The 21,318-nt window shown below is 36.5% G+C and overlaps 1 protein-coding gene and 1 pseudogene across 4 annotated transcripts in view; both read right to left on the bottom strand.

The window, feature by feature from the left end:
- Positions 1–21,318, bottom strand: part of UBR1 (ubiquitin protein ligase E3 component n-recognin 1) — a 167,584-nt gene that overhangs the window by 51,714 nt on the left and 94,552 nt on the right. For all 4 annotated transcript variants that reach the window (XM_060005097.1, XM_060005098.1, XM_060005096.1 and 1 more), the window contains 9 exons: positions 13,524–13,587; positions 11,227–11,351; positions 8,896–8,948; positions 7,689–7,791; positions 6,779–6,827; positions 6,231–6,385; positions 4,599–4,698; positions 3,543–3,652; positions 279–365 (listed from right to left, as the gene is read on the bottom strand). In XM_060005097.1, the coding sequence (XP_059861080.1) occupies positions 279–365; positions 3,543–3,652; positions 4,599–4,698; positions 6,231–6,385; positions 6,779–6,827; positions 7,689–7,791; positions 8,896–8,948; positions 11,227–11,351; positions 13,524–13,587 (846 nt within the window). The remainder of the gene's footprint in view (positions 1–278; positions 366–3,542; positions 3,653–4,598; positions 4,699–6,230; positions 6,386–6,778; positions 6,828–7,688; positions 7,792–8,895; positions 8,949–11,226; positions 11,352–13,523; positions 13,588–21,318) is intronic.
- Positions 971–1,431, bottom strand: LOC132421172 (large ribosomal subunit protein eL32-like; annotated as a pseudogene).

Here is a 21,318-nt window from a genome sequence, read left to right on the forward strand (position 1 = left end):
GACATTAAAATATTTCAAAAATTAATAAAATATGGTATTTTCAACAGCGCTGCACTGAACATCAATTTCCTCTACTTTTGTGAAATATATATATTATATTGGATAACTATGTATGTCAACTACCACTAATCCCTGTGGTACAGAAACACAATGAACAATAGTAGACATCTTATATACCTTACAATAAACAGGTTCCTTCTCACAAAAAGAAGCAGCTCCCTTATACCAGTAAAGTTCAAAGACAGAGATGAACGTCATCATCATTATAATGTTATTACCTCATCATTTTTAATAGATTCTGATCCTGATGTAGTTGCTACAATTAAACAAGATTTTTCTCTTAATCGCTTCACGGTGTCAAACATCTGTGAAAAACAGATGAAATGTTAAAAAAAGATATGGTTAGATTGATCAGGAACAGAGAAATTCACTCAACTGATTTTGTCATCATGTCTCCAAATGTCTTTGACTTAAACTTAAGCTATTTATATATATTTACACACACACACACACACACACACACACACACACAGAGAGAGAGAGAGAAATACCTGCAAATACATAATAAATAGCAATCCAGCTAAGAAGAAGGTTGGGGATAGCAAAAATCAGCTGAATCAGTCTGCAGGGGTGAGCATACCTCTGCTTTTGCTATGGAAATTTTTTAAAATTTAAAATAACATTTTTAGTGCAAAGACATATAAAGACAAAGATACAATATGGAAAGTGATACCTTTTCTTCCTGATGCCAGTCCCTCTCCCCACAATCAACTAAATTAAAGATAATTAGTATTTCTTTTCAGGAAAAAAATCAGAATATATATTTCTTTATATTTACATATATTCTCTAAAAACCGATCCTACTATATACACTGTTTCCTACTTTCCTTTTTCACTTCATCATTTATCTTTAGAGGTGTTTGCAAAACAGCTTATACAGATCTATCTTACTCTTTTTTTTGTCTGAGTTTTATGGTTTTATTGACACAAATACAACGTGCACATGAGCTGTGTACTCATTTTCTTCACTGCACAACCTGGCACAAAGATTGGTGACTCTGGTGGCCAGCTGGGCTGCTCTCTCTACAATGGCTTTACAGTTCTTGGAGGAGACATTGTGAGCAGTCTCAGTAGAGTATGATTTGTTGCATAGCAGCACTTCAAGCTCCTCGATGTTGTGGACTAGGAACTTCCGGAAGCCACTGGGCAGCATGTGCTTTGTTTTCTTGTTGCTCCCATCAAGATCTGGCCCTTGAATCTTCTGAGCACCCCACTGTCAATACCTCTGGGTTTCTGCCAGTTACACTTAATTTTGACACACTGGCCTGACTGGTGCTAGATGAACTTCTTGGTCCTCTTTTTGACAATCTTGGGCTTCATGAGGGTAGCCATGATGCCAAGTAGGAGACGGCCGCCACCTCCGCAGGCAGTGCCAAGGAAGAGCTATCTCATTCTTTTTAACAATATCAAGATTTCAGAAATAGGACAGCACATCCATAAAACTTGTAGTATTTATATTTTGAAAGAGCCTCAGTCTCATGTGGAAAAAACTCCCACAAGGAACTTAAAACAAAACTTTATATTAACCATTTGGATAAAGTATCTAATGTTTATAAGAACAGATATTTGTGATTTTTATATATTTTGACAATGGACTTTGGTATTGTAATGGAAAAATGAACTTTCAGGACCAGATCTCCAATTTATAACACCAGGTCCATAGGATATAAATGTTGGACTAATTGATGGCTCAATTGACTTTTTTAAAATTGCGGTATCATTGGTTTATAACATTATACAAGTTTCATGTGTACAATGTTGTATTTCTACATCTCTATACACTACAGCATGCACACCACCAAAAACTTAGTTTCCATCCATTATGATACAGTTGACCCCCTTAGCCCATTTCACTCTGCCCCTACTCCCTTCCCTCTGGTAATCACTACTCTGTTTTCTGTATCTATGTGCTTGATTTTGTTTGGTTTGATCTGTTCATTTATTTAATTTAATATTCTACATATGAGTAAAATCTATAGAATAGTTATCTACTTTACTTCTTTTATTTGTTTTTGTTTTATATTTTAAAATGATTATATTGGTAGGTTTAAGAAAAATAGTAAATATTCATGAAATCTACTTCAAGAGAAATCTTGATAACATCATTACCTTATAGTTACATATCAAATTATATCACACTTGTTTAAGGAGTGTCTCTGATTAAGTAATAAAAAGGACTAACTGCTTGAAGTACAAATCAGTACAAAGATCCCCAATTGATGTAACCACCCTATATTCTTTTTTTTTTTTTTTTTTTTGTGGTATGCGGGCCTCTCACTGTTGTGGCCTCTCCCGTTGCGGAGCACAGGCTCCAGACGCGCAGGCTCATCGGCCATGGCTCACGGGCCCAGCCGGGCCCAGCTGCTCCGCAGCATGTGGGATCTTCCTGGACCGGGGCACGAACCTGCGTCCCCTGCATCGGCAGGAGGACTCCCAACCACTGCGCCACCAGGGAAGCCCCACCCTATATTCTAATTATCAACATAATATCTAGCTGATAACATAAAAATACTTTCATAAATACCGTGAAAGGAAGCTCCATAACCTTGGCTTCATGTTTCCATTTGGAGGGTTTTCCATTAAAGTAACATTCCTGACCTCTCTCCCTACCCCTCATTCACTCCTCCCCAAAGGCACTGCCATCCACCCAATAGTTCAAACTCCAAATTAGGAGTCATTTTGATTTCTCTCACTTCTTCCATCTAATGTATCAGCAATTTCTATAGCTCCTACTATCACATTATACGTGAATCAGTCCAGCTTCTTGCCATCTGCTTTCTAGCTGAAGTCATGCTCATTTCTCACCAGGATTACTGCAATAATCTTCTAATGGTTACCCTGTGTTTACTCTTGTCCCTATAATCCATTTACCCCTGACCTGTAAGGTCCTATATGACCTGGCCCCGGCTGTGCCTCTGACCTTGCTGCCTACCTTTCTCTCCCTCCCCCATTATGTTCCAGTCACACTAGCCTTCTTTCTGGTCTCCTTAGAGCTTCCGCATTGCTGTTCCCTCATTCTGGAGGACTTTTCAAGATTCTTGTAAGACTGGCTCCATGTCATTCAGTTCCAGTGTTACCACCTAAAAGAGGCCTTTTCTGATTACCCATCTAAAGTTACCCCTACTCATCTACTGAATTATTCTGATAATTTTTTTGTTTATTGTCTATAGCTCAATGTTTGCAACATGATAGCAAGCACCTTATCTGTCTTTTTCGGAGCCTAGAAATGAACATGGCACATAAGCAGGTACCCAATACGTATTTACTGAATAATGAAACGAATAAATGTTAATTTATTAAAAAGAGCCCTCACTAAAACATACGGAAAATAGGATTACTAACATGAAAAATTATGAGTGATCATGAAAATCAGTAGTAAATGATTTTACAACTAGAGAATATTATGGTTTAATCTTAAAGGCAAGCAGAAGATTCTTAAATATTTAAACCAAGATAATGATCAGTTTATTTTTCAGTTTTACCTGGAGTATCCATGTAATCATGTCCTTCTGGCCTTCTAACTGGGGAATTCCCTTGAGTTTTTCTAAAAGCATTTGTATATTCTGAGCATTCATGGCTGAACTTCCCAATCCTTTTTTAAAACACAAAAAGTATATATCATGAACATATATCTTCATAATTATGTATAAATTATAATTTATAGTTAATGTTATTCACATTGATAACCAAAGTTTGCAGTCAATCCCTTAACTACATTAATTTTTCAATGGAAGAATCTACAATTACATGAAGTACTAAGTATTAAATTAAAGAACTTGAAAAACGGGAATTACTTTAGGTCTCTCTTGTACATGTTCCACTGGGGCTGCTAAGTGAAAACTACCCTTAATGATATATCTTTTGCCTTCCCTCTACTTGGCTCACTGTCTAAAAGTACTTACTGAGAACCAAAGCTCCCAAAAATATGGAAGTGGGAGCTGTCCTATCCATAAACTGAATAGGTTTATGATGTAGTCAAGAATCTAAAAAATAGTGTTTAAATAGAAAATGAGATGTTTTTGTCTTATTGATCTTATAAATCAATGTTCCTAGAATGTGCTCTGAAAAAACTGTCTTAATCATGTAGCGTTTAAGAAAAATCTAATCTAAACCTATCCTGCTCTTCCACATTGAAAATTGTGCAAAACAAACACATTATCATTCACTCAGACTTCTGCAATCATTTTAAATTCAGGAACATTAATATCTTCCATATATGGGTAGTATAAACATTATGGTTGAGATAGCAGCAAATATTTGATAATACTGAGACAAGGAATGAAAGTAAGAAACCATCAATGCATGCAGCACCCCCAAAAGGGGGGTGAGATCATGCAGTAAAAGGACTGCCATGGGGATTAAAAAACATACCTGTGTTACTGAAAATGTTAAAAACTAAAAATGCTACGAGAAGACTTAAAACAATTTCAGAGTTTTCCGTCTTAAGGACTAACAGATTAAAATCCTGTCAGAGCTCAACTTTCTGTTACAAATTGGCAAATAGCTGAAACTGTGTTGAAAATGATACTAAAACATACTTGAGGCCTTATGGTAAAAGTCAAATGTCACTTCTTCTTCGGGAGATTTTTGAAGCTGTTGCTTTTCTTCTAGTAAGCCCAATGCCAGAATATGAAACGCCTGAAAAAGGAAAGTAGGACAAGATCTTTAAAACTGTGCTTCTTCAGGTAAATACATTTTAAATGGAGGTAAAAAAATAAGCAATCTGATGGGTAAAAAATGTGCAAAGGTTATGAACAAGCAGTTCACAGAAAAAGAAATGAAATATACACATATGAAAAATGTTCAACCTTGGAAGTTGCCTGGTGGACTAGTGGTTAGGATTCTGGGCTTCCATTGCCGTGGCCTGGGTTCAATCCCAGGTCGGGGAAGTTCCCGCAAGCCACATGGCACGGCCAAAAAAAAAGGGTTCAAGTTCACTTAAAATTAAAGAAATGTGAGTGAAACAAGATCATCTGTTTTTCACCTATTAAAATGGCAAAAAAAAAAAAAAAAAAAGGCAAAAATTTTAGAGCTTAGTAAAATACAGAGCTGGCAAAGGTGTTAGGAAGCAGGCACTCTTCACCACACTGGTAATGGGAAAGTAAATCAGTATAACATTTTTGGAGGCCAATTAGACAATATCTATCAAAAATGTAAAGGTACAGACCTAGTGCTAGGAATTAGTGTAACAGAGTCATTCACTTAAGTGTACAAAGATATTTGTACAACAATGTTCATTTTAGTGTTCTTTGTTATACAAAGACCTAAAAACAACCTAAATGTCTATTAACAGGACATAGTTAAATGCATCATAGATGTCCATATAATGGAATATGCAGCTATAAGCATGAGGTAGGCCTATATGCTCTAATGTGGAATGACTTTCAGATGATACAAACCTTTAGGTAGGGCGATGGGAGGCAGGGAGAGAAATTTTTTGATTTCAAATATATCTCTATGGGTTGAAATTTTTACTGCATTTATTTACCGCTGTTATAAAAAAAAAAAGTGAGATACACATAGAGTATGATAGCATTTAGAGCCTCCAGACCAATAACAGCCAAGGAAATTTAGTTGGCAGGTGATAAATAAATATCCTATTACAGCTACCAAAGGTGACATTATTAAATAACTTATCCATAAGAGCATGAAGAAAAAAATAGCTGCTTCCATTTAATGAACTAATTCTCATAACAACTCTATGAAATAATTATATTTAAACCCATTTTAGCAATGGGGAAATTACTCTTTGCTCCTTAAATGGGAAGTGCGCTAACCCAAGTGAGGTAAATTCAAGCCTAAACCTGTCTTCAAATCTTTATTATACTGTCTCCTGATAATACAATGTGAAATAAAAATACAGAAAACTATGATACAATAATGACATGCCAATTTATTATTAGCAGGAACAGCCCTTTTTAAAATTTTTCTCTGCTTTTTTTTTAATGTAAATGATTCTCAAGAGTAAGGATCCTAAAAACTTGAGAATGTGTCACAAGGAAATCTGTGCCACATCTAAGCTGTTTTCAATGACCCTTAGGTCTCAGGTGCTCTAGTTGTGGTTCTGAATGAAGTCAGAAAGTTAGACTACCGATCTTCTCCAGACCTCCAAGAACTCTATGAAGTAGAGAAAGTATTTGAAATAGAGAAAATATTTTCGGTATACATACCATTTGGAGCATCCCTTCAGTCCACAAGTTAGAATCTGGGTCTACTGCCTGCTCAAATATGGTCCTGAGAATGTACATCATGATATCACAATTGAGAAGGTTAACTGCTTTGCTGAAAGCAGGGCAGAATTCAGGAGGAGGAGGTGGTGGTAGTGCTAAAGTGGGTAGGAGATCAATGTCAGGAGAGACAAATAGGTACAATTTTATTTGGGTTATCCTTCATGCTAAATTACAAATGTCAGAATCATATATTACACGCAAAACAACACATGATCTTTGTTACCTTTAAAGCACTGAAAACATCAATGTCAAGGGAAATAAGTCACTATGTAAGTCACCCAAAATAAACTCCATTTGTTATAAATTTAAAATTCTATCACCACTGATGTAGGCTATATCTTAATATGTGAGCAAGAAACAAAGGGTTCTTTGCACTTCCATTAGTTGCCCACTCTCAAAAAACAACAAAAACAAAACACTATATGCTTTGCTGATACAAAATCACAGCATATAGTCAAAATGAGTCAATTCAGTGTCTCATTTTTTACCTTCATCTTTGTTTTCCTGTTTTCTCCTTTTCTTCTGCATATGTTCAGCCTATATATATTTAAAAAAAAAAGTCTATCTTAAAATACACCACTTGACAAGTATGAAAAAAATGGGGTACTTTGAAGCAGGCAGGAAAGATTCACAAACCTACCAAAATACTTTATATACTGAAATATGTATTCAAATGCTACCTTACTCCAGAAACAAAATGGTTGTCCTAGGGAAAGCCACTGCAAAATAGATGGGTAATAATGTTCATCACTAATTTAGTCCCCATTCTTTCAGTCAACAGTATTTACCTAGTGTCTATTATATACAGGGCATTGTACGACAAACTGGAAATTATTCATTTTATAAGGACAAAGCCAGATATTACCTTAACTAAGTGATCTAACTTAACATCAACCCTTAATGGGACAAACAGACATTATATGTGCCTACTGATGTGATGCAATATATCATTTATGTAGTATTTTTGCCCTAAGATGTTTAACTTGAATCTACTCACAAGAATACAATCAGACATATCCAGAATATAGGATATTCTAAAAGACAACTAGCCTATACTCTACAGAAATGTCAATGTTATGAAAGACAAAAAAAGGCAAAAAGATTATTCCAAATTAAAGGAGACTATAGCAACATGACACCAAATAAAGTGCATGATCCTTGATTGAATCCTCCTACCCCTAACACAACTAAAAGAATATTTTTGGTATAATCAGGAAAATCTGAATATTTCCTACGAACTAGATAACATTACTGATTCAATTTTAATTTCTTGGGTAAGATAATGAGCTCTAATAATGAAAACCAGTATGAAACTACAGAAAAACCAGGCAATTTTCTATGGAGTTGGAAAGCATAAAGCATTTTAGGCTATTTACTGAAGAGGATAACTTTTCCTACCTTGCTATGTTGTGTTTTGGAGTAATGATAAAAGTACATATTGAAGTCTTTCAATGATTCATCTTTCAGCTCATAAACTCCATGTCCTGATACACCTGGTTTCCTAAAACGATAGAAAATACAGAGGTGAACTGCAGTGCTCTTGAAGTATAGAATAAGACAAAATAAGAACCTAAAAGTTAATACAAAAGTCAAAATCAAGAGAAGAAATCAGCCTTATCTCATTCAACTTGCTTAAACTGAAACGACAAATTTCATTTCAAGAGTAAAACTAAAAACCTACACTGTAAGCTCAAAGTCCTGGTAACAGCTAAGCTGTGTTTCATAATTATGAAATTTAAACAAATCTGAAGAAGTTTATTTTATACTACGTAGATCTGACCCCATACCCTACCTAAATCCCTAAGGCTTCAGAAGCTAAAAATGAAGCCTGTTCAAGATTTCCTGTTCAACTACAGCTTGCATTGTCTAAGGTCAAATATAAAATGGTAGTAAGATATCATATCTGTAGAAAATTGAATTATAAATGAAAATATAGTGGTGAATCCTCTACAGAGAACTATAAGGAAAAGCATTAAGGCCAAAAGGAGCACACCATATTTGTTCTGCACATTAAACAGCTTTTGGTCTCTTTCAAAGTAAGTTAAATACTTTATTGAACAATATTAGAGCATAAAAAAGCTACACTCTATTTTTAAGGTTATTTGAAACTAGCAATTTATCTATAAATATATTACTATAACAGTAAAATTCACTACCAGTATCAATTTTTAATTTCAAGAATTAATCCACTTAAAACCTTATTTCCATTTTTTTGTATCTCAAAGAATCAAAGGATTGCAAAATAATGTTTTAATCCTAGCAGAGAAAAGTCTAAAATTAGAATACAATATAAAAATTTAATAGAATAAACGAAGTCATGGCTTAGAATTGATGGGAAAGAGACTATCGAAAGGTTTTTTTGCTTACTTAAGTCACTTAATATCACAAATGGACATTTCTCATTCACTTGACAAAAATACTCATTTCTTCATCATACAGGTACTAAGTGCCTACAGTGTGCCCCTTGTTCTCACCCATTCTGTCTGTACTTTGTTTTTGTCCTTGGGAGTTCAGGAAAGAACTTCAGAGCTTCTACAAAGTATCCGAAATACAAGAACAAAGATTGGTCTAACTTTCAGAATAAGCATAAATATTAAGTACTTACTTAAATGTGGCCACTTTGTTTATGACATTCTCTAAGCCAGTTTCATTATTTTCCTGTTGAAACAACATTTTTGTCATTTTTACCTTCATGTAAGGACTTTATCTTCTCTTACTGTGAACTGAAATACACTTTCAATAGCATTCCTGAGTGTTTTATGAACAATAAAAAAAGATCAATTTCCAATATTTAAAAATTAGGTCTAAGACCAATTAGCTTTGTTTTGAGGGACGACCAATTTCTTAACAGAGGTAAGATGTATGTATAAACTGCTTAAGGAAGAAATTTAATCTAAGTTTGCCCTCATATATATATACACATACAACCAGTAATTCAAAGAAATTATTATTTTCTTTATCTAGTATGTTCATCACCTACATCATTTAAGCACATGCCCATGCTGTACTAATCCCTAAAACCAAGGTAACAAAATAAATAGGATCTATGGTAAAACACATATGTAGATGTCCAAATATATTCTGGCTTCTGCAATTATAATAATTTTATTTTTTTCTGACTGGTCTGTATTTTTCCTTGAATTCGGAATTTTTTTGTTGTTTCTTTTTGGCCATGCCATGGGTCATGTGGGATCTTAGTTCCCCGACCAGGGATCGAACCCATGCCCCTGCAGTGGAAGGACAGAGTCCTAACCACTGGACCACCAGGGAAGTCCCAATAAGGAATTTTTTCTTAATGAAGTCATTTAAAATCAGGATAAGGACCTAGTCAATATACTAAAGCAAATTCATAGATTCCTATAGTGTTGCAAAAATTAAATTTAGCCTCTTTTAAAAACATACTTGAGATAAGCAGTGAAAACTTAGGGTAGACACTAAAGCTTTTTTTTTTTTTTTTTTTGCAAAATACGGAATGTGTACCATTATTGGTATGTGAAATTATTTTAGGTGGCACACAGTTATATATTTTTAAATTTTTGAATATTCATTTATCTTAACATGTATTAGGAAAAAATTAATCTAGAACGTTAAACCTACTATTTCATTGTAATATTGCTTAGAAAGATGCTAAGGAAAAATGTAAGTTGATTTTAAAATGTATTAATAAGGGACTTCCCTGGTGGCACAGTGGTTAAGAATCTGCCTGTCAATGCAGGGGACGTGGGTTTAATCCCTGGTCCGGGAAGATCCCCCATGCCGCGGAGCCACTAAGCCCGTGCGTCACAGCTACTGAGCCCGTGAGCCACAACTACTGAGCCTGCACGCCACAACTACTGAAGCCCGTGTGCCTAGAGCCTGTGTTCCGCAACAAGAGAAGCCACCACAATGAGAAGGCTGTGCACTGCAATGAAGAGTAGCCCCCGCTAGCTGCAACTAGAGAAAGCCCACGCACAGCAACACAGCACAGAAAGACCCAACACAGCCAAAAATAATAATAAATAAATAAATAAACTGTATTAATAATTATAAAATTGGTAGAGAGATGTGCAAATATTATGAAGGTGATATGTCAAATGGTTAAAGTTTGAGAATCAGTTAACAATAAAATTGGAAAAAGATACAGGTATGTTGGAAGAAAAATGACCAACAGTCAAAGCTTACCTCCATTCTACTTCTCTGGATAGCCTTGATAGTACAGGTAAATCTAATCTCTTTTAAGAATCATTGTTCTAATTCAAAATTAAATCTCGGAGTGAAAAATATGACTCATAATCTTTAGGATTACTGCTTCAATATCAGCAATACTGAACATAAATATCACCTGTGTCAGCCATGAGACTGCACCCTGCAGACCTCCAGCTAGAGAACAGAGATACTAATGCAGGCTCACTCTGGGAGACATGGGAAGGCAACAAGCCTTGATTAGACTACCCAGCAGTCTAGGACAGTCCTACCTAACGTTCCTTCCCTCTTTCCTTCACCTGGAGTCAGATTTGCACCACAGTATGATGGCTCCCCCAGCCTTTCCCAGTTTCCTCACCATTTCTCTCATAGTCATTGTTCCTAATTAAATCTTAAATCTTTTGTCTTGACATCTGCTTCTCAGAAGACCCAGACTAACACACCACCCAAATAGTCTCAGCATTTCAGGAAGTCCCCTTTTCCTCTGGAGAAAATTTATGTTAAAGTGAAACAAAAAAGCAAAGAGTTTCCTGCTCTAAAATGTTTTCTAAACAGTCAGAATGTCTCTAAAATGTTTCCTAATGCCCAAAAGGCCAGAATTAAAGTTTATACCACAAAAAAATTAATGGTGAGTTTTATATCTGAAAATTTCCTAAACAGATTTTCCTAAAACTTCGAGTGGCTTCCAATTAAAGAAAAAGAAAAAACTATCCCATCTTGAGGTGAATGGAGTGAAAAACAAAACTGGACTTACATTCTCAGGTAAATTTTTGGCAATGGCACTGTGTGGCATGGGTTCAATACAAAGCAAGTGAATAATTTCTCTCATTGTGACCTCTTCTTTGGTCACATTTCCCACTCCAGGGACATAACGCTCTCCTAATACAAACAATGAAAAGAAAAAGTAAAACAATTAATTGCTTTCCATTTAAATCTCTTCCCATCAAGAACACTGCATTAAATCAAATCTATGAGATAGTAACCAAAAATTATTTGGACATGTTCCTAAATCTGAACAAGAGTCTCTTTGCTAAAAGAGGAAGAAAAATGAAGAGATCTGAAGAACACAGGCCTTCTCTTAACTTAAACACACACACACATATACATACACATACTCACACATTATAAACAAGGCCCCTTGATTAAATTAGCATGGTCTCTAACCCAGAAAACAAGGAAGATAGCATTGAATAAGTAGTGGCCATAACGGAACAATAGCTTTTCTTTCAAGATTTCCTCAATGTTATCTCTACTTGTTATTTAAGAAAGAACAAAGTGAAAACTAAAAAACAAAATACTTAAAAATATCTCTGTGGGTTAAATGACAAAATAGTAATATGTATCAGGAATGGATGGTGTTGCTAACATGCCCACATAATCAGGTTTCCACTTTTCATCTCGATAAACTGCCAAATGGGGAGAGAAAATAGCTAAATTAACTACGGGAACTTCACTGGTGTCAACAGCATCTAATCCCCAATGCTTCAAGAAGGCTTAAAATATTTGACCTTATGTCACCACTGATTTTCAATACTACAACATGAGTACAAAGTCCTGTGATATCTATAAGAGGGTTATTAGAATACAGGAATTTTTTGCCTAAGAGATTTGATGAATTCTACAAATTAGCCAAAGAATGACATTTTGTTAATTTAATTCACTTCCAACAGACTCACTCCTCTTCAAACACTGTAATTTTCAATTGTTTTCCACCAAAACAGTACCCTCTATAAGTTTCGTGCTAGAAAGAACCTTAGAGATCATGTAGATTACTTTCACGTTTTACAAATCAAGAATTTGAGGCCCTAAAAATGTAAATGGCACGCTCTTGACAGTTTATAGCGAGGTCAACTCTAGATCTTCTGATTCCTAATCCAAATCTTTTGCTACTTCTTAATGTTTTCTTAATTAATATAATATAATCAGAGATTATATTAATCTTAATATAATCAGAGATTTTACACACACACACAAACACACACACTTTTAAAAATGATGACTCCTAAAGGTAATAAACTTATACTCAGGAATGCAGCAAATATTAACTAAAAATCAAATCACATAGAAGGAAATACCCAATGAATTTGGGTAAACAAAGTAACAGCAAAATAATAGTAGCAATAATAAAATAGTAAAATATAAAACAGCAAAAATATATTAGCAATTTTAATATATAGCATTAATAAGCAGTATTAGAAATTCTTCATATAGTATTCCAAGAACAAACACAAAAATTCCCCTCAAGTCTTTGTAATTTAATAAAGTATGTCACCAACTTAAAAATCTTCTACACATTTTTAATTTGTCCATTTTTTTCAGCAGTTTCCTATGGAATACTCTGGAGTTATTCCAGAAGAGTTAGCGCCTGGAAGATTTAGCAATCTCACTTAGCAATGACGGTTTACCACACTTCCTGCTGAGACAAGCAGCTAGCCCAGCAACTAGCTCCCTGATAAACAAATAAAATGAACCCAGGTTTTCAGATTTGGCTAATGGCTAGAAACCTCACTAGGAAGTATTAATACAAAGCAGTGTCTCCTGCAGTAGAGTAAGAAATAAGAACCAGAATGAAAAGTCAAAAACTTTTACTTAGCTGGTAAGATCAACAGAGACTATAATATAGAATATACAAAAGTAGAAGTATGGCCAATATTTGCACAAAGTTAATTTAACAGAATGACTTGATGAAAATATATCTTACTTAGACGAATGTTACATTGAAATTTTTTATATATATATATATACACACACACACATAAAATTTTTAGCACTCGACATAGTTATTTTACATTTACTTTTCTAACTAGGATAATTATATCCCAGATCTCTACAAACAAGTCCAAACAATTACAAATCAGGTATTGAAAAATGAAGATGTAACAGCTGTGTTTTTTAAAAGGTGAGTTCCTAAACGTATCAATCACATTAGTCACATTTATCTCTAATATTCTCTGCTGTATTTGGGAGGAGAACAAAATAACTTACAGTTCTTATTAATGTTCTCTCTAAAAAGTAACTCATGTTCTATTTCAAAACATGTTTTAATCTTACCCACAATATAGATGAGGACTTGAAGCATTTCTTCTATTAAGGTATTATATTGTTTAATCAAATCCTATAGAATTGTAAAAGAAAAAATTAGTTACTTAAGAATCAAAAACGTCCATAAAACATACATTTTTTTCTGGATCAGATAGTCCAACTGATCCAGTATTTTCTTTCGGACCACAGCAACAGAGAATTATGAGGTGAATAATTCCCTTTTTTGACATCAAATTCAACAAGGTTCACAATACTTGGCACGAAGTAAGAACTCAATAACAACTGTTAAATATTATTACTGTTTTTATTATCATTATTTCCCATCTAGTCTTCAGTCAACAAAAGAATTCTAATCTTTAACTTTTCCTCTATTATTGGCTTCCTTCTTATCTGGGTTGGTGAGACAGTGTCTTCAAATAGGTAACTAACAGTTATGGTGAGAGTTCCCTTCCCTAACACACCTGTTATTTAAATACTACAGTAAATGAGATATTCATTTTCACTGAGTATAAAAACATGACTAAAAATTAGCTTTGTATTTTATAGCCTATCCTTTGGTCTGTTGCAAGTGACTTCGAATTTGAAGAATAAAATAATGTAATTCATAAATTCAAAGTAGTCAAAGGTTACTTTATAAACTGGTATCAAGTATTAAAACAATGAAGATGTCACAAAACTCCAGAGACAAAATATAAACCATAAAAAATTTATTGATAACAAATACAAGTAAAGAATTAATATCTTTACTAAATAAGGAACTTTTACAAAAAACAGGAAAAGGGTGAAGGACAGGAACAGATAATTCACTACCAAAAAGGAAAAAAAAGGTCAATAATCATGAAAACATGGTCAACCTCACTGATAATTAAAGAACTGCAAATGAAAATTAAACACCATCTTTCATGTATCAGACCAACAAAGATTAAAAATATCAGTACCATTACAGATGTACATACTGCTAGAGAGAGCTTAAATTGGAGTTACTTTTCTGAGAGCAATTTGACAATACGTATTCAGAGTCATAAGAAAGAGTATACTGTATTCTTCAGCAAATCCACTTCGAAGAATTTATCGTAACAAAATAATTAGGCAAGTGTTTAAACCTTGAGGTGCAGAGACATTTATATGAGCAAAAAACTTGAAAAGCCTCTTCAGCAATAGGGGACTAAAGTATAATGCATTCATATACTGCAATACTGCACAGCAATTAAAAATTATGATGTAAAAAAAAGATGAGGTTCCTGCATACTTAGTGACAAGAAAAAACCTATCACAATATTTCATTAAGCACAGGAAGCATATTACAAAAATAGTACATATAGGGCTTCCCTGATGGCGCAGTGGCTGAGAGTCCGGCTGCCGATGCAGGGGACACGGGTTCGTACCCCAGTCTGGGAAGATCCCACATGCTGCGGAGCGGCTGGGCCCGTGAGCCATGGCCGCTGAGCCTGCGCGTCCGGAGCCTGTGCTCCGCAACGGGAGAGGCCACAACAGTGAGAGGCCCGCATACCGCAAAAAAAAAAAAAAAAAAAAGTACATATAAAAGATTCAATTTTTCCTTTAAAAACAAATAAGACGGACGAGGAGAAGATGGCGGAAGAGTAAGACGCGGAGATCACCTTCCTCCCCACAGATACACCAGAAATACATCTACACGTGGAACAACTCCTACAGAACACCTACTGAGCGCTGGCAGACCTCAGACCTCCCAAAGGCAAGAAACTCCCCACGTACCTGGGTAGGGAAAAAGAAAAAAAGAAAAAACAGAGACAAAAGAATAGGGACGGGACCTGCACCAGTGGGAGGGAGCTGTGAAGGAGGAAAGGTTTCCACACACCAGGAAGCCCCTTTGCGGGCGGAGACTGTGGGTGGCGGAGAGGGGGAGCTTCGGCGCCACGGAGGAAAGCGCAGCAACAGGGGTGCGGACGGCAAAGCGGAGAGATTTCCACACAGAGGATCGGTGCCGACCGGCACTCAACAGCCTGAGAGGCTTGTCTGCTCACCCGCCGAGGCGGGCGGGGCTGGGAGCTGAGGCTCGGGCTTCGGTCGGAGCACCGGGAGAGGACTGGGGTTGGCGGCGTGAACACAGCCTGAAGGGGTTAGTGCACAACGGCTAGCTGGGAGGGAGTCCAGGAAAAGGTCTGGAGCTGTCGAAGAGGCAAGAGACTTTTTCTTCCCTCTTTGTTTCCTGGTGCCCGAGAAGAGGGGATTAAGAGCGCTGCTTAAAGGAGCTCCAGAGACAGGTGCGAGCCGCGGCTCAAAGCACGGACCCCAGAGACGGGCAGGAGACGCTAAGGCTGCTGCTGCCGCCAGCAAGAAGCCTGTGTGCGAGCACAGGTCACTGTCCACACCTCCCTTCTGGGGAGCCTGTGCAGCCCGCCACTGCCAGGTTCCCGGGATCCAGGGACAACTTCCCCGGGAGAACGCACGGCGAGCCTCAGGCTGGTGCAACGTCACGCCGGCCTCTGCCGCCGCAGGCTCGCCCCGCACTCCATGCCCCTCCCTCCCCCTGGCCTGAGTGAGCCGGAGACCCCGAATCAGCGGCTCCTTTAACCCCGTCCTGTCTGAGCAAAAAACAGACGCCCTTCTGCGACCTACACGCAGAGGCGGGGCCAAATCCAAAGCTGAGCCCCTGAGAGCTGTGAGAACAAAGAAGAGAAAGGGAAGTCTCTCCCAGCAGCCTCAGAAGCAGCAGATAAAAGCTCCACAATCAACTTGATGTACCCTGCATCTGTGGAATACATGAATAGACTACAAATCATCCCAAATTGAGGAGGTGGACTTTGAGAGCAAGATTTAGGATTTTTTCCCATTTTCCTCTTTTTGTGAGCGTGTATGTGTATGCTTCTCTGTGAGATTTTGTCTGTATAGCTTTGCTTCCAACATTTGTCCTAGGGTTCTATCCGTCCTTTTTTTTTAAAAAATTGTTTTTTCTTAATAATTATTTTTGATTTTAATAACTTTATTTTATTTTACTTTATCTTTTCCTTCCTTCCTTCCTTTCTTTCTTCCTTCTTTCCCTCCCTCCCTCCTTTAGACAACAAATCATCCCAAATTGAGGAGGTGGACTTTGAGAGCAAGATTTATGATTTTTTACCCTTTTCCTCTTTTTGTGAGTGTGTATGTGTATGCTTCTGTATGAGATTTTGTCTGTATAGCTTTGCTTCCACCATTTGTCCTAAGGTTCTGTCTGTTTTTTTCTTAATAATTATTTTTAATTTAATAACTTTATTGTATTTTACTTTATTTTAATTTACTTTTTCTTGCTTGCTTGCTTTTTTCCTTCCTTCCCTCCTTCCTTCCTTCCTTCCTCCCACTGTCCCTCCCTCCTTCCCTCCCTCCCTCCCTCCTTTCTTTCTTTCCTTCCTTCCTTCTTTTCTTTCTTCCTTCCTTTCTTCCTTCCTTCCTTTCTTTCTTTCTTCCTACTTCTACTAATTCTTTCTCTCTACTTTTTCTCCCTTTTATTTTGAGCCATGTGGATGAAAGGCTCTTGGTGCTTCACCCAGGAGTCAGTGCTGTGGCTCTGAGGTGGGAAACCCAACTTCAGGACACTGGTCAACAAGAGACCTCGCAGCTCCACATAATATCAAACGGCGAAAATCTCCCAGAGATCTCCATCTCAACGCCAAAACCCAGCGTCACTCAATGACCAGCAAGCTACAGTGCTGGACACCCTATGGCAAACAACTAGCAATACAGGAACACAACCTCACCCATTAACAGAGAGGCTGCCTAAAATCATAATAAGTCCACAAACACCCCAAAACACACCATAGGTGTGGACCTGCCCACCAGAGAGATAAGATCCAGCCTCACCCACCAGAACACAGGCAGTAGTCCCCTCCACCAGGAAGCCTACACAACCCACTGAACCAACCTTAGCCACTGGGGACAGACACCAAAAACAACGGGAACTATGAACCTGCAGCCTACAAAAAGGAGACAGTAAGATAAACCAAACACAGTAAGATAAGCAAAATGAGAAGACAGAAAAACATACCACAGATGAAGGAGCAAGATAAAAACCCACCAAACCTAACAAATGAAGAGGAAATAGGCAGTCTACCTGAAAAAGAATTCAGAATAATGATACTAAAGATGATCCAAAATCTTGGAAATAGAATAGACAAAATGCAAGAAACATTTAACAAGGACCTAGAAGAACTAAAGATGAAACAAACAATGATGAACAACACAATAAATGAAATGAAAAATACTCTAGATGGGATCGATAGCAGAATAACTGAGGCAGAAGAACGGATAAGTAACCTGGAAGATAAAAGTGGAAATAACTACTGCAGAGCAGAATAAAGAAAAGAGAATGAAAAGAACTGAGGACAGTCTCAGAGACCTCTGGGACAACATTAAATGCACCAACATTCGAATTATAGGGGTTCCAGAAGAAGAGAAAAAGAAAGGGACTGAGAAAATATTTGAAGAGATTATAGTTGAAAACTTCCCTAATATGGGAAAGGAAATAGTTAATCAAGTCCAGGAAGCACAGAGAGTCCCATACAGAATAAATCCAAGGAGAAATACGCCAAGACACATATTAATCAAACTGTCAAAAATTAAATATAAAGAAAGCATATTAAAAGCAGCAAGGGAAAAATAACACACAAGGGAATCCCCATAAGGTTAACAGCTGCTCTTTCAGCAGAAACTCTGCAAGCCAGAAGGGACTAGCAGGACATATTTAAAGTGATGAAGAAGAAAAACCTGCAACCAAGATTACTCTACCCAGCAAGGATCTCATTCAGATTTGATGAAGAAATTAAAACCTTTAGAGACAAGCAAAAACTGAGAGAGTTCAGCACCACCAAACCAGCTTTACAACAAATGCTACAGGAAATTTTCTAGGCAAGAAACAGAAGAGAAGGAAAAGACCTACAATAACAAACCCAAAACAATTAAGAAAATGGGAATAGGAACATACATATCGATAATTACCTTAAATGTAAATGGACTAAATGCTCCCACCAAAAGACACAGATTGGCTAAATGGATACACAAACAAGACCCAGATATATGCTGTCTAAAAGAGACCCACTTCAGACCTAGAGACACATACAGACTGAAAGTGAAGGGATGGAAAAATATATTCCATGCAAATGGAAACCAAAAGAAAGCTGGAGTAGCAATTCTCACATCAGACAAAATAGACTTTAAAATAAAGACTATTAGAAGAGACAAAGAAGGACACTACACAATGATCAAGGGATCGACCCAAGAAGAAGATATAACAATTGTAAATATTTATGCGCCCAACATAGGAGCACCTCAATACATAAGGCAAATACTAACAGCCATAAAAGGGGAAATCGACAGTAACACATTCACAGTAGGGGACTTTAACACCCCACTTTCACCAATGGACAGAACATCCAAAATGAAAATAAATAAGGGAACACAAGCTTTAAATGATACATTAAATGAAAAATTAAGATGGACTTAATTGATATTTATAGGACACTCCATCCAAAAACAACAGAATACACATTTTTCTCAAGTGCTCATGGAACATTCTCCAGGATAGATCATATCTTGGGTCACAAATCAAGCCTTGGTAAATTTAAGAAAACTGAAATTGTATCAAGTATCTTTTCCGACCACAATGCTATGAGACTAGATGTCAATAACAGGAAAAGATCTGTAAAAAGTACAAACACATGGAGGCTAAACAATACACTACTTAATAACGAAGTGATCACTGAAGAAATCAAAGAGGAAATAAAAAAATACCTAGAAACAAATGACAATGGAGACATGACGACCCAAAACCTATGGGATGCAGCAAAAGCAGTTCTAAGAGGGAAGTTTATAGCAATATAAGCCCACCTTAAGAAACAGGAAACATCTCGAATAAACAACCTAACCTTGCACCTAAAGCAATTAGAGAAAGAAGAACAAAAAACCCCCTAAGTTAGCAGAAGGAAAGATATCATAAAAATCAGATCAGAAATAAATGAAAAAAGATAGCAAACATCAATAAAACTAAAAGCTGGTTCTTTGAGAAGATAAACAAAATAGATAAACCATTAGCCAGACTCATCAAGAAAAGAACGGAGAAGACTCAAATCAATAGAATTAGAAATGAAAAAGGAGAAGTAACAACTGACACTGCAGAAATACAAAAGATCATGAGAGATTACTACAAGCAACTCTATGCCAATAAAATGGACAACCTGGAAGAAACGGATCAATTCTTAGAAATGTACAACCTGCCAAGACTGAATCAGGAAGAAATAGAAAATATGAACAGACCAATCACAAGCACTGAAATTGAAACTGTGATTAAAAATCTTCCAACAAACAAAAGCCCAGGACCAGATGCCTTCACAGGCGAATTCTATCAAACATTTGGAGAAGACCTAACACCTATCCTTCTCAAACTCTTCCAAAATATAGCAGAGGGAGGAACACTCCCAAATTCATTCTACGAGGCCACCATCACCTTGATACCAAAACCAGATAAGGATGTCACAAAGAAAGAAAACTACAGGCCAGTGTCACTGATGAACATAGATGCAAAAATCCTGAACAAAGTACTAGCAAACAGAATCCAACAGCTCATTAAAAGGATCATACACCATGATCAAGTGGGGTTTATTCCAGGAATGCAAGGATTCTTCAATATACGCAAATCAATCAATGTGATAAACCATATTAACAAATTGAAGGAGAAAAACCATATGATCATCTCAATAGATGCAGAAAAAGCTTTTGACAAAATTCAACACCCATATATGATAAAAACCCTGCAGAAAGTAGGCATAGAGGGAACTATCCTCAACATAATAAAGGCCATATATGACAAACCCACAGCCAACATCATCCTCAATGGTGAAAAACTGAAAGCATTTCCACTAAGATCAGGAACAAGACAAGGTTGCCCACTCTCACCACTCTTATTCAACATAGTTTTGGAAGTTTTAGCCACAGCAATCAGAGAAGAAAAGGAAATAAAAGGAATCCAAATCGGAAAAGAAGAAGTAAAGCTGTCACTGTTTGCAGATGACATGATACTATATATAGAGAATCCTAAAGATGCTACCAGAAAACTACTAGAGCTAATCAATGAATTTGGTAAAGCTGCAGGATACAAAATTAATGCACAGAAATTTCTGGCATTCCTATACACTAATGATGAAAAATCTGAAAGTGAAATCAAGAAAACACTCCCATTTACCACTGCAACAAAAAGAATAAAATATCTATGAATAAACCTACCTAAGGAGACAAAAGACCTATATGCATAAAATTATTAAACACAGATGAAAGAAATTAAAGATGATACAAACAGATGGAGAGATATACCAGGTTCTTGGATTGGAAGAATCAACATTGTGAAAACGACTCTACTACCCAAAGCAATCTACAGATTCAATGCAATCCCTATCAAACTACCACTGGCATTTTTCACAGAACTAGAACAAAAAATTTCACAATTTGTATGGAAACACAAAAGACCCCGAATAGCCAAAGCAATCTTGAGAATGAAAAACGGAGCTGGAGGAATCAGGCTCCCTGACTTCAGACTATACCACAAAGCTACAGTAATCAAGACAGTATGGTACTGGCACAAAAACAGAAAGATCAATGGAACAGGATAGAAAGCCCAGAGATAAACCCACGCACATATGGTCACCTTATCTTTGATAAAGGAGGCAGGAATGTACAGTGGAGAAAGGACAGCCTCTTCAATCAGTGGTGCTGGGAAAACTGGACAGCTACATGTAAAAGAATGAAATTAGAACACTCCCTAACACCATACATAAAAATAAACTTAAAATGGATTAAAGAC

Source organism: Delphinus delphis, chromosome 2 (assembly GCF_949987515.2).
Source record: "Delphinus delphis chromosome 2, mDelDel1.2, whole genome shotgun sequence".
In the NCBI taxonomy this organism is placed as follows: Eukaryota; Metazoa; Chordata; class Mammalia; order Artiodactyla; family Delphinidae; genus Delphinus; species Delphinus delphis.